The sequence below is a fragment of the Diabrotica undecimpunctata genome, chromosome 3 (genome assembly GCF_040954645.1).
Source record: "Diabrotica undecimpunctata isolate CICGRU chromosome 3, icDiaUnde3, whole genome shotgun sequence".
NCBI lineage: Eukaryota > Metazoa > Arthropoda > Insecta > Coleoptera > Chrysomelidae > Diabrotica > Diabrotica undecimpunctata.
Window position 1 is genome coordinate 77,082,883 of NC_092805.1, and position 13,831 is coordinate 77,096,713.

At 29.0% G+C, this 13,831-nt stretch overlaps 1 protein-coding gene across 7 annotated transcripts in view; it reads left to right on the top strand.

Moving 5' to 3' along the window:
- The window catches only part of LOC140436937 (uncharacterized), a 257,943-nt gene extending 256,350 nt beyond the window's left edge, over positions 1-1,593 (top strand). For all 7 annotated transcript variants that reach the window (XM_072526098.1, XM_072526100.1, XM_072526099.1 and 4 more), the window contains one exon: positions 1,342-1,593. In XM_072526098.1, coding sequence (XP_072382199.1) covers positions 1,342-1,481 — 140 coding nt within the window. In that variant the 3' untranslated portion in view covers positions 1,482-1,593. The remainder of the gene's footprint in view (positions 1-1,341) is intronic.
- The last annotated feature ends 12,238 nt before the right edge of the window (positions 1,594-13,831 follow it).

The following is a 13,831-nucleotide window of genomic DNA, read 5'->3' on the forward strand; positions in this document are numbered from 1 at the left end:
GATACCAAATCAAGAAGCTGCTACCGTTGCAGAGGTACTTGTTAAAGAATTCTTTAGCCGATTTGGTGTTCCCTTGGAGATCCACTCCGACCAAGGGCGAAATTTCGAGTCAACTCTTTTCCAAAACGTTTGTAAATTGATTGGTGTCAATAAGACCAGAACGACACGTAAAGTTATAAATAAATATATGTATATAAATTCGAACCGCTCGTTTTATTTAATCACGCTACAAAAGTTTATATTGGAGAAACATCCAGGAACATGTCGGGAAGATTAATATCACACAAGAGTGACATTAATCTGAACAAAGTACAAGCCTGCTTATTAAGTGAACATTCAGTCATGATGGATCACACTCCAAACTATGATGAAGTAAAAATATTGGCAAGGGAAAAAATCACTACAAAAGAATATTTTTAGAAATGTGTCTAATAACAGCTACACAGAACATCTTAAACAAAATAGCGACATTGAGAATGTAAGTGCTATATATATCTAATATCAATCAAAGAAAAATCACATATATAAAAGGCACATAAAAAGTATACAAAATATGAGAGGAGTTGTCCCAAGTCCAAAGAAAATCAATACTGTTTTTTTAGTTGGTCCGGTGTTTGCCCTCTTAAAAAAATTATAATTAAGTAGGAAATATCCGGTATCTGTTCTATAATAAAAATCTTTGTTTTTTTTCTAAAACTTTATTATTTCTCCATTTATTAAATGGCTTCCTCGAGAAGTATTTTGTAAAAAACAATTTTAACATAAAAAACTGACGTACAGATAGATTTAAAAACAACAGAAATTTCTATATATACAGACAATATCTGTATATTTATATCTCAAGATCTATATATTTGGTGATTTTCTCAGTGTAGACTGTTTTTGATATCTATGGACACATTAATGAGCGTTATTTGTTTATTTTGTTTGTTCACATACGGTGTACCATATCCACTAGTTAGTCCGTGTGCAAAATAGGGACATATTTATAATAGAGTTTTTTGGTTTAACTAGTAGGAGACTGTCTGTATCGGGAAACAACTCTGCTAATATTAACTAATCGTTCGAATCTGTATTGTCAACATAGTGGTGACTGACTTTATTGAGATGTACCATGCAGAAGTTTCTCCATCCAGAAATGCAGTTTCTGTATCTAAAACCAAATTTATTTTAATTATATTTCTCGTATTACATATTTATATAGGATTATAATGTTTATGGTCAAATTCACGTTCTACTCTTTTATACCGTAACTGTCTATGTGTAAAAAAAGTATTCACGCCCAAAATTTCTAAATCAAAGAATCATTGAAAAGGTGTAATCATTTATTATATATTACAGAACGAAGTTTTTCCGAAAAAGGCAGTAATACAAGTTTAAAAGAAACTAAGACAATATTGGAGCCCAAATCCAATAGTAAAAATCCTAAAAACGAAAACGTAAAAAATGAGAACGATGAAAACGATCCAAAATTAAAATAAATTAATAATAAAAAAACTAATGTAATTTAAAATTTTAATTTTTTTTATGAGATTCAGTGTGGGACCATATTTTTGATATGTATTGTAAAAATATAAATACCAATGTATCATATTTTGCTTTTTATTTCTGATGTAAAATTTATCAAAATCTATCGCTATTTTTGATGGAGGTGATGCATTATTGTGGCCCTTCATCACTTAAAGAATTATATTTTCTTCCACACACCTGTTTGCCACCCACTCAGTAGTGTCTAGGCAAGACCTGGTGATGGACCAGGATAATTTTATATGTATGTTTCAATAGTTAGGTATCCCTAAAGGCCCTGGTGGTGCAGAAATACAGGAAGGAACTGGAGGAATTAGTAAAAATACGATAGTCAGCTATATATACCTAATGCCGGATCAACTTGGGGTTTCGAGTAAATATGTCGTACAAAATAATCATCAAATTGCCTTTCACGTGACCCGAAGTAAAAATCAGGCTCTACAAGGCCGAAACTGGAACAGAGTGAGAGTGACAATAAGTTCCGTTGGCAGAGTAGTAGATTAGAACGATGGGATGTAGTCGCTCATGATTTTATATATATATATATATATATATATATATATATATATATATTGTTATGATGTGTTTTTTGTTTGAATGATGAGCAATGAGTATTTTTAATAATATATATATATATATATATATATAGGGTTTTTATCGCGGTTCTCAAAGAATTAGCTTGTAAGTACTTTTTTAAATTATCTTTATTATAACTATTATGAAACACACATATATATCTAACCTAGCCAATGTAAATTTAAAATAAACTATCTTTAAATTGATGTTCTTATAAAACTAATTAAATTCTATAGACAATGTTAAATTTAAACAAACTATCTTCAAAATTGAAATTGTTATAACACTAACTAAATTATATTAACAAAATTTTGTACCTTTCTTTCACTGAATGCCTAAATGAACTGTTTTCCACTATATAGATTCTAATCACCACTGAATGTCTTCGTACTTCAGTTATCCTTGTTTTTTGTGAAATTACTTTTTCCAATTATCAGCTTCTACCAATTTAAGATATATTTTTTTTTTACCAGCATCTATACACCACCAAGCAAACCAGCAAACACCATTTATATTTATTCTTCTTTTCAATATACCAATATCCAATTATTATAAGTTGATTTATACTAATCTCCAATCATAATATAATTTTAATTCCTTCTAATGTCCATCCAATATTCTTCTAATATACTTTTATAATCTTCAATAATTATTTGTGTATAATTATAAATGTGCATTAAATATATGCATAATTTTTAATCTTCTTTTAACTCACTATATTAAACAATTGGACTATCTCCAACTAACTTTCATATTTCTTATTAAACTGCTTGACTGACTTACTAAAACTGTGAACAATTGACTTCACTAACTAACTTTCATAATAAACTGCTTGACTTCTGACTAAAAACTGCCATCTTGAATCCAAATCACGGGTATTTATATCTTTTGGATATTCTAGAACCATCTCGTAAGATATCATGTTCTATTTAGTTCTATTTAATACATGTCTGAATTTTCTGGAACAAACCATTTCGCAAACATGGCCATCTCCGGTGATCCAGAGAATTCCATTCTTTTCTATTAATAATTTTGTTGACATTTAGGCTTTTCAGATCAGAATAAACATTCAAATTAGTAACTAACACTCTAATTTAATAAAATACACATTTCAAACAATATAACCCCACTTATATTCGTAAAATTCTTAAAATGACACTTAGGAATGGAGGGTATAGTGTGTTGCCTAGTCACATGGCTCACTTAAAAATATCTACAAAATCATAACTACTAAAATACAACTTTTTACAATTATTATATGCTAATTTCTTAAAATGCCCTCACATAAATAATTTTTATAAAATTCTCTAGTATATAACTTATTTAAAACAACCAAATATCTAATATTATGTAGTATATAACTTATAAATTATTTTCTATAAACCCTAATCGTATCAATACCCCAAAATAATATTTAAAATAAATAATTTACTTATTATTTTTTTAAATATTAATTTTCTCATACCTTATTAAATTTAATAAATCAATTTTTTTTTATTTAAAATGTGTTAAATACATCCCTGTTCGCTGTCTATGTCAAAACAGAGAACAACGGAGCACAGTTCGGCTATTCTATGGTCAAACTGTCATGTCAAATGGAGCAATGGATGCGATATCAGAGAATAAAATATAACCTTAATTAAAAATATAATAGATATGGTGTTCTGTTTATTTATAGACAAAATCTAGGAATTATTTCCATTCAAAATAACTTCATCAATATAAATTGGTAAGTTTTTCCACTTTATTATATTAGAAAGACATTTTTATAGCAATTATAGTATCTAACCCCAAATTATGATTTTTAGGGTACCAAACAATTTCCATATGTACAAAATTCAACAAGTATGATGTCAAATTTATTCACAACAAAGAAATCTACCATCTATCTATGAAATGGATCTATCAGTAAGTTATTAGTGTTATTATATTTGTGTTAAAGGTATAGAAATCATTATTCAATCTCTTCATGATATTGAAAAATGTCGTTGATATGAAATATGCCTCTTAGTCTGTTCTCTGCATCTATTAACACATAACTATTTAGTCCATTCTGATTTTCAATTGTATATGGACCTTCAAACATTGGTTGTAATTTCTTACAACGGTTTTCTTTAACATTACTTTTTCTAAGTGAACGAATTAACACTAGGTCTCCTTTTTGAAATGTGATTGGTTTTTTTATATTTCGATTTTGTCTTCTGATATATTTTTCAGCTTTCCTCCTAATTCGGTTATTCACTTTCTGCATTACTTGTTCTAACATATCCTGATTATATTCACTAATCCACTTTCTGTTTCCTATATGGCCAAACATTAAATATTCTGGTACTTCCTCTGTATTCAAATTATGTGTATTATTTAAAAAATATTCTACTTGTGGTATATGTTGCTGCCAAGTTTCATGTTGGTTTTGGCACAGTATCCTTAAATATTTTATAACTTCTTTAATATATCTTTCTGCAGGATTTGCCTGAGGATGTCTGATACTTGTAAAATGAATGTTGATTCCCTTTTTCTCACAAAATGTCCGAAATTTTTGGTTGTTAAAATATGTAGCATTATCTATTATGCAATTTCTAAATGGTCCTATTTCTTCGAAAAATTGATTAATATATAATTTTAATGTTTTAACATTTGTTCTAGAGCAGGGATATAGTTTAATAAATTTTGTATATAAATCAACTATCACTAGTATATGCTTTTTTCCTGTTGGACTGAGAACTAAATTTGAAATAAAATCCATGGAAACTGTATTGAGTTTTTCATATACAACATTAGATTTATATGTGTTCTGGTTTTTGAAATTCTTTTCTTTGTTTAGTTGACATATTGGGCATTGGGTAGTAATTTCTTTTGCTATACTTATGTCATTCTTTGCAAAATAATTGTTCCTAAATAGCATCCCTAGCTTTCTTGAACCAATATGCATATAATTGTTATGTAAATTTTTCAATATTTTCTTTGCTAAAGTTCTAGTTATTACATATACTTCTATGTCATTTATTATTTTATAATATACTCCATCTTTCCTAAGGACTTTTTGTTTTTCACTCAAATTGATCTGATCTCTTATAATTTCTTCTTTAGAATATAATCCAGTACTTTCTACTAATTGATTTAATCCAATTTTTATTGTTCGCTGCCCTTTTTGTGATGTATTTTCTAACCTTGATAAAGCATCTGCCACTATATTGGATTTTCCAGAAATGTATTTGATTTCAAAGCAGTATTCACTAAGTATTAGACTCCACCGATGTATTCTACTGTTTCCATATTTGTTACTCAATATAGACGTTAAAGCTTGGTGATCTGTTTCTATTGTAAATTCATTACCCAACAAATAAAATCTTAATTTTGTGACACAGTGTATTATACTTGCTAGTTCTAATTCTGAAACTGAGTAACCCTTTTCATGTGGCTTTGTAATTCTTGAAATGAATTGTATTGGGTATTCGACCCCATCATGTATTTGTAATAATACCCCTGATAATCTCTCTATTGATGCATCTGTTCTTAATATGAATGGCTGTGTGTAGTCAGGATAGTATATTTTCAAATTTGACAGAAAAATGTTTTTAATTTCTTGGAATGCTAGTTCTCTTCTCTGATCCCATCTCCATTTTACACCTTTTCTCAGTAGTTCAAGTAATGGAATTTCTTTTATACTTAGATCTGGTATCATCCTTTTATAATAATTAATTATTCCAATAAATCCTCTTAAAGTTCTTAAATTGTGTGGTGTTTTATATTCCTGAATGACTTGTGTCCGTTCTGGATCCATTTCGATTCCCTTAGTGTTAAGTTTATAACCTAAATATATGACTTCTTTTTGAAAAAATGTACATTTTTCTTGATTTATTTTTAGTCCAACTTTGTCTAATCTATTTATTATAGTTTTTAGGTGTTTCTCATGATCTTCAGCCGTTTTAGAAAAAATTAATATATCATCAATGTAGTGAATTACAAAATGTTCATATTGATCCAAAATATCATGAAGACATCTACATAGAGCACTGCAAGATGATTGAAGTCCAAATGGTACTACTTTGAATTGATATACTACTCCATCTATCTGAAATCCTGTATACTGTCTACTTTTTCTTTCTAGAGGTATTAACCAGAAACTATGCTGTAAATCGATTTTAGTGAAAAATGACATTCCTGTAATTCTTCCTAATATTCCATCTATACTCATTGGTGCTTCAAATTGCTTTTCAGTAACCTTGTTAATATTCCTTGCATCCAAACATAACCTGATTTCACCTGATCTTTTTCGTACTACTACTATGGGGTTAATAAAACGTGTGTCTGCCTTCTCAATGATCCCATCTTCTAACATATTATTAATTGTTTTGTGTACTTCTTCTCTGTATTTATATGGTATTGGGTATGATTTTGTTTTAAAATCTTTTTCTTCTTTAACTTTTATACTATGGATATAATTTTGTGCAATTCTATTTTCTTTATTGACAAGTCCCTTGTGTTGCTGCAATATGGAAATGACTATTGATTTATATTCTTCAGGGCAATTTAAAACTTTTATCATATCTTCTTCTTTACAAATAAAATTATTCTTCATTATGTACTCATTATTCCTTGCTTCCAATTTTACGCACTCCGCCTCGTAGGCATCCATCTGCTTAAAATTTCCATTCCTTAAATATTCACTACAATAATTATTCTTTACATTCTTTTGGGACATTTCCCTATCATCAAAATACATTTCTTCTTCATAAACATCATTATTTTCTTTTAATAATATCCTATCAACTCTTATTCCTTCTTCCAACTCATCTTTCTGCATAAATTTAATTATTTGCCCTTCCAAAGTTACCATTTTTTCTTCAAAATCTATCTTTACTTTCTTCTTTTCCAATTCATCATTTCCCATTAATATATCAACACATAAATCCTTGACAATAAATCCTTGCATATTAATTTCTTTATTAAGAATATTAATTTTAAAATTGGCTAGTTTATCAATTTCACCCAACTTCTTATTATTTACACCAATAATTTTAATTTTTGGAATCTTTATTATATCTGATAGTTTTAATGTATTAAAAATAAAATTCTCCGAGACTAATGTACTTTCTGAACCAGTATCTATCATAATTTTAATCATTTTATTTTTGGCCAAAGCATTTATATAAATTAAATTAATAGATTCAATAATTTTCTCTTCATCTAAAGAAATAAATTCAGAAGGTTTTTCATAATAGCAATGGCCTAACTTGTAATTCAGAAAGTTTACTGCACAAAATTTTGATTATTAGAATTGTCAGATTGTATCTGACCACTTGGATCTGATGTCCTATGTCTTTCCCTACTATGACTTCTACTCACATTTTCTTGCCTTGTACTATTTCGTTCCCTGTCTTCGCAGCTCCTATTCCTTTGTACACAATTTACCTGTCTGTTATAGTTAGGTCGTTCTGTATTTCTTCGATTATTAAAATCTTGTCTATTATTATTAGTACTGTTATTAAAATGTTGTCTATTATAATTACTGTTATTATTATTAAAATTTTGTAAATTATTACCATATCTATAATTATTATATGATTGTCTATATTGTTGATTATCATTTTTATTATATTGAAAGTTATTATTGTTTTTTCTGTTGTTATTATTACTTGTCATATTGCCTCTTTGTATTCTTTGAATAAAATTAATAAAACTATCTATTGTTTGAATATTTTGTATAGTTACGGTTTGCACAACATCAGCATCAAAATGTCTAGATACATTTAAGACTGTTTCATCCTCTCTAAGTGGTGGTTCTAAATATTTTGCAACTGTTATCAGTTTTAATGCATAATCTACCATATTTGATTTTAAATTGTGATTATACTTTCCAAAATATAGAATTTCTCTAAACTTGGCTTGCTCTAATTCACCCCAATAATAATTTAAAAATTTATTTTCAAATGTTTGAAAATTATCTAAATCATTCTCAATGCTAGCAAACCAAGTTGCTGCATTGTCATTTAATGTCATTCTAATATAATCTTTAATATCATTAATATTATTCACAAATCTTAATTTATGTTTTAAACTATTTATGTATACTCTAGGATGCAAATTTTTTATATTACCAGAGAATTTAATCCCAGTCTCATTTGTTAAATTTAAGTAAGGTCTCCCTATGTCTCTCATTTGTGAAATATCATCTATTCTCTGTTCCACATTTCTTATTTGATTATTATTTATTTGGATATTTTGTTGTATATCATCTAATTTTTCTTCTGTGTTTCTCCTGTCTTCGTTAATTTTTACTTCTAAGTTACATTTCTGTAACTCTATTTTCTGTTCTATATCTATCTTATTATCTTGAATAATCCTCTTTACTTCTGTCCTCTCATTTTCTATCCTTTTCTTGTAGTCATTCCGTATAATTTTTATTTCATTTGCTACTTTTTTCTCTGCAGCTTCAAGTTTTTTATCCATTTGTTTTTCTATTTGTTTTACAATTTTATTATTATTATCTTCTATTTTCTTTTCTAATTTTCTATAATTCTCTTCTAATTTCTGTTCCATTTTTTTCATGTCTTCTTTGACTTCTTTTGAATTCTCTTCCAATTTTTTTATGTCTTCTTTGACTTGTTTTGAATTCTCTTCCAATTTTTTTATGTCTTCTTTGACTTCTTTTGAATTCTCTTCCAATTTTTTTATGTCTTCTTTGATTTCTTTTGAATTCTCTTCCATTTTTTTTGTATTCTCTTTCATTGTTTTGTTCATCTGCATCATTAATGACATCAAAGCTGCCATATTGACATTTTCCTCTCTTTCTGGATTCATTTCTGCAGTATCTTGTGGAGCTTGAACTAAACTCTCCTCTTGTATAGGTTGTGTTTCTACTTCCACATCTTCTTCATTCTTTTTGCTTCTTGTACCTTTCTTTCCTTGAGACATTTTGAGACTTTACTTGTTCAAATATAATTAAAATTAAAATCTATAATTTTTTCTTTCTAATGAAAATTAATTTAATTATATGAGAGCACTTATCTTCCCAAACTAATTCTTTAAAATAGAGAGCCCCACGTTGGGCGCCAAATTGTTATGATGTGTTTTTTGTTTGAATGATGAGCAATGAGTATTTTTAATAATATATATTATTGTGATATTTTAAGTCTTGGTGCGCCAAGCAATAATTAGCTAATTAATTTTTTTGATTAATTAAAATTATTTAAATGATATGATTATGAGTTTATCACAATTATTAATTCTTTTATCTCAGGGTTAAATTCGTGCTTCAATATCTATGCTATTACATGTGAAAGGTAAGGTCCAGAGAATACCGGAATAATAAAAAACACATATGGTCTAACACTATATATTGAAATAAAAATAATGAAATAATTCACACTCAAACGTTTTCAATAAACAAACCTCATATAAGGATTCTCAAAATTTTGTTCTCCGTACGTGAACAATCAAAATTTAGGGTACAAACAATATTAATTGAAATCTCAAAATCCCAAACTATTCTAACTCTTCTAATCAAAATATTTATATCCTTTCTAAATTACGTGTAGAAATTGTGTTATCAATAAAAGAAAAAAATGCAGAAAACAAAAATATCTCTCTGATGATGAGTGGTCCAAATCCTTGTTCCTTGTAGACTGTATTATCTCCTCTCAACCGCTCCCTATGTAATGAGCAATCTTACACAGATTGTTGCAAGTATATCGTCCTTAATGATCTCCTTCAAAAGCACAAATCATTCAAATTATGATAGCCTTTCTCCTCTCGATAAACTGAATCTCTCGTTGGCCCGAGTGAAAAATGACTCTTGGAATATCTTCTCTTTACGATAAACTGAATCTCTCGTTGGCCTGAACAGTGACTCTTGGAATATAAGTAGAGAAATATGACTTACAATATTTTGCTGCTTCAGCCTCTGTCAGATACACTAACTCCACAAAAACTCACTAACATTCAACACTACTGCTTGCTACATTTCAGGAACCGCCAGAGAACAATCACCGTTCCTCTTACAGACTTGGAAACCAACTGCTTATATCTTTTCTCTCTCCTCAATCTCGCTAAACTTTTTTCTACATACTTATCCCGCCTTTTTCAATCTCCGCCAATCACAACTCGTCACAATTCCCCCATTTTTTCATTTCGATAACAAACAAATTTTTACCTATACTTATAAATTTCCTAAAACTTATTTACAAATAATATTTTCTATAATTCTTAAAACTAACAAAAACCACTTTCTAAAATCTCTTCTATTTGTCTCTAATCACTGCATTAATGGATTTTGAAAAACCCCGTTCAATTCTTTGGCTTTCACTTAAACTTATGCGGGTCACTCAAGTATAACAAAGAAATGATTGATGTAAAGCTTACATTTTGTTTAGTACAGGTAATTCAAGAAATTAATAACTCTCCTTCTTCGAAATGTTTGTTGGATATTATCCTACTTATCTGAATTATTTTAATGTTTTTTTTAATTTTGAAATATTTTTAAACAAACCAATATTTTTCTCGATTTTACATATCATAACAAATCCCCGCCATTTGATCTGCCGAAAACTCTTTGTTAAATTTTAAAATGACAAAAGTTTTCTAGGATCAAATTATTTCACTATGTTATTAAAATCTACTTATGATACTGACAAATGTCGTGAATGTTAAAATACCCCGTATATTGCCTGTCTTTATACGGAATTGGATATATTTTCGTTTTACATTTTTCCAAGTATTTTCCCTTAAAAGAAAGTTCACAATTTTTAACCACTTGATTTACTTTATTAACAAAATCTCCATGGTTTCCTAAAATCTTCTCTATTTCCTTCTCCATGTTTTTTCCACAATTTATTTTTCTTTCATCCACCTTTTGTTCACATGTGTTCACTGTCCATAATACTTCTTCACAAAATTCTGGATTCTCGTCCATCAATGCCATTTTTTCTTCTGTTTTCTTTTTATCCTCTAATTCCCTTTGGTATTCCGAGCACCATGTTTCTATTCCTTTCATTTCTCTGATGATACCTTCTTTTTCTTCCTGCTTCCATTCTGTTTTATCGTCGGTTGCCAACAATTCTTCTGTACCTTCTATTTCCTGTTTTTCTCTGGTCTCCATCTTATTTTCCTGCTTTCTTTTCGAACTCTTCTTCTTTTTCTTCCTTCTCTTTTTCTTTTCTGTTAGATCTTGTTCTTGTACTTTCGGTTTATCCTCTACGGTCATATCGATTTCTTTGCGTTTTTGCTGTGCATTGATCCTTCCAGAATTTGTTTTCCTATCTGTTTGCTTTTCTTCTCCTGTGTTGTCTGGTTCTGCTCTGATTTCCAGTTTATTTTCCGAAAAATTTATGGTGATATCTTTTTTCCTCAATTCATCAATTCCCTCTATCATATCATGATTTAAATCTTCAATCACCACACATTTCATAATATGGAATTTGTTTCCCACTCTTATCTGTACTCCCAAGCCTTCGTTTACTGTCGTCAAATTTTTATTGTTTGCACCCACTAAATCAACCCTAGGAATCTTATACACAAATCTGTCCAAATTTAATTCTTTTACTAGTTTTTTATTGATTAACGATATCTCCGATCCAGAATCAATCACAATTTTAATCGCTTTATGTTTTATAAATGCATCTAAAAATATTAGATTAGAATTAGAAATTTGTCTGTCGTTTCCTATTGCTACATGATTCATCTCCCTTCTATTTTGTTGTTGGAAGCTCTGGTTATTTCTATCGTCCCTTTGTTCGTTAGTATTCCTATTCGGAGGATTTTGTGCATCTCTATTCCTGTTGTGATTTTCATATGTTCTCTGTTGTGTGTCATTCCTGTTATCGTAATTTTGTTGTCTATTGTAATTATTGTAATTTCTCGGCCTATATTCGTTTGTTGATCTGGGATGTCGGTTTCTCTGGTCATAATTTGATGAATACCTTCTTTCCGGTCCATTATATTGGTCATGTTGTCTTCTATTTCTCATTTCTTTTCTTTTCGCTTCTTTTAATTGAAGGAATTGGCACAAACTATCAATATCTTGATAGTTTCTCAAAATCACGTGATCTTCCAACGTTTCCTCAAAATGTCTGCTGATCATTTCTACCAGCTGTTCGGTAGAATATTTGTATTCTAGATATTTTGAATTGTTATATATCTGCAAAGCATATCTTTCTTCAGATATTCCCATTTTTTCGTGATATTTTCCATTCTGTAGCTCTTGGTTGATTTCTCTCTGTTTATTTTTCCCCCAGAAATAGTTGAGAAATTTATTTTCAAAATCTGTCCAATTTTCAAACTCATCTTCCTTGCTTTCATACCATAACGCTGCTCCTTCTTTCAAATGGTTTCTAATTGTTTCTTTGCAATCGTCAAAATATCTAATATGTTGTAATTTAGTTTTCAGATTTTTAACAAACGGTACTGGGTGTGTTTTCCGAATATCCCCGCCAAATTGTATTTTCGCCTCGCTTGTTCCATGGATGATAACTTCTTTTCTCTCTACCCCTCTTAGTTCAATTTCTGCCATTTGTTTTTCATTTTGCTTTAATCTTCTTTCTACGTCCTTCCTGTCTTCTTGTAGCGCCATTTCAAATTTTTCTTCTAACTGTTCTAATTCCTTTTTCTGGATCGTCTTACTATCTTTCATTACATTTTCAAGTTTGCTTTCTAATTCCTCCAAATTATCTTTAATTCTCATTTCTTGTTCTTTCATATCATTTTTAATTTCATTAATCTCTTCTATTTGTTGTATCAGTTCTTTCTTTATCCCCTCAACACATCCTCTAATTTCCTGTTCATAGTTTTCCAGACGCTGCTCTATATTGCTCATTGTTTGTTTTGTTTCCCGTTGGTTTTCTTCCATTTTTAGTGATGTTTCTTGTTGATTTCTATCCATTTTATCCATTTTCTTTGATGTTTCATTTTGGTTTTTCTCTATTGTTTGTTTTGTTTCATCCATTTTTTGTGACTGGAGTTGCATTAGTTGTAATATTTTATCTATTCCTGATAGTTCTTTTCTCTCCTCAACTATTGTCACATTTCCTTCATTATCCGATACTTCTTCCAAAATTGTTTCATCTTCTCTGTTATCCTCCTTCCTTTCCTGAATTTTACTTTGTCTCCTTGTGACAGACATGTTGTTACTTTTTGTTATTGTTTTTGTCCCCGCCAAATGTGAAATTTTACAACACTCTATATGTTTCAGAACACAATAATATTTCTCCCCAAATGTATTAAATTTTCACGACAAATATCAAATATGCAATCAGTAAAATTCAAATAATTCAAAATAAATATCAAATGTACGATTGGTAAAGAAAATAAAATCAAATAATTCAATAGCAGTAAATATCCACTAACTACGATCAATCAATAAATCAAATTTATATTCCCTGGAAAAATTGTCAAAATACTTTCAAATTCAAATTCCCTCAATGTTATATGTTTTTATCTCTGGATCACCTGTACTTATTCCAGATCTCTTTCCCTTCCTTCAAATGTAACGCTGCGATACTTTCAAGCCCCACGTTTTTGGAAGCCAGTTATTGTGATATTTTAAGTCTTGGTGCGCCAAGCAATAATTAGCTAATTAATTTTTTTGATTAATTAAAATTATTTAAATGATATGATTATGAGTTTATCACAATTATTAATTCTTTTATCTCAGGGTTAAATTCGTGCTTCAATATCTATGCTATTACATGTGAAAGGTAAGGTCCAGAGACTACCGGAATAATAAAAAACA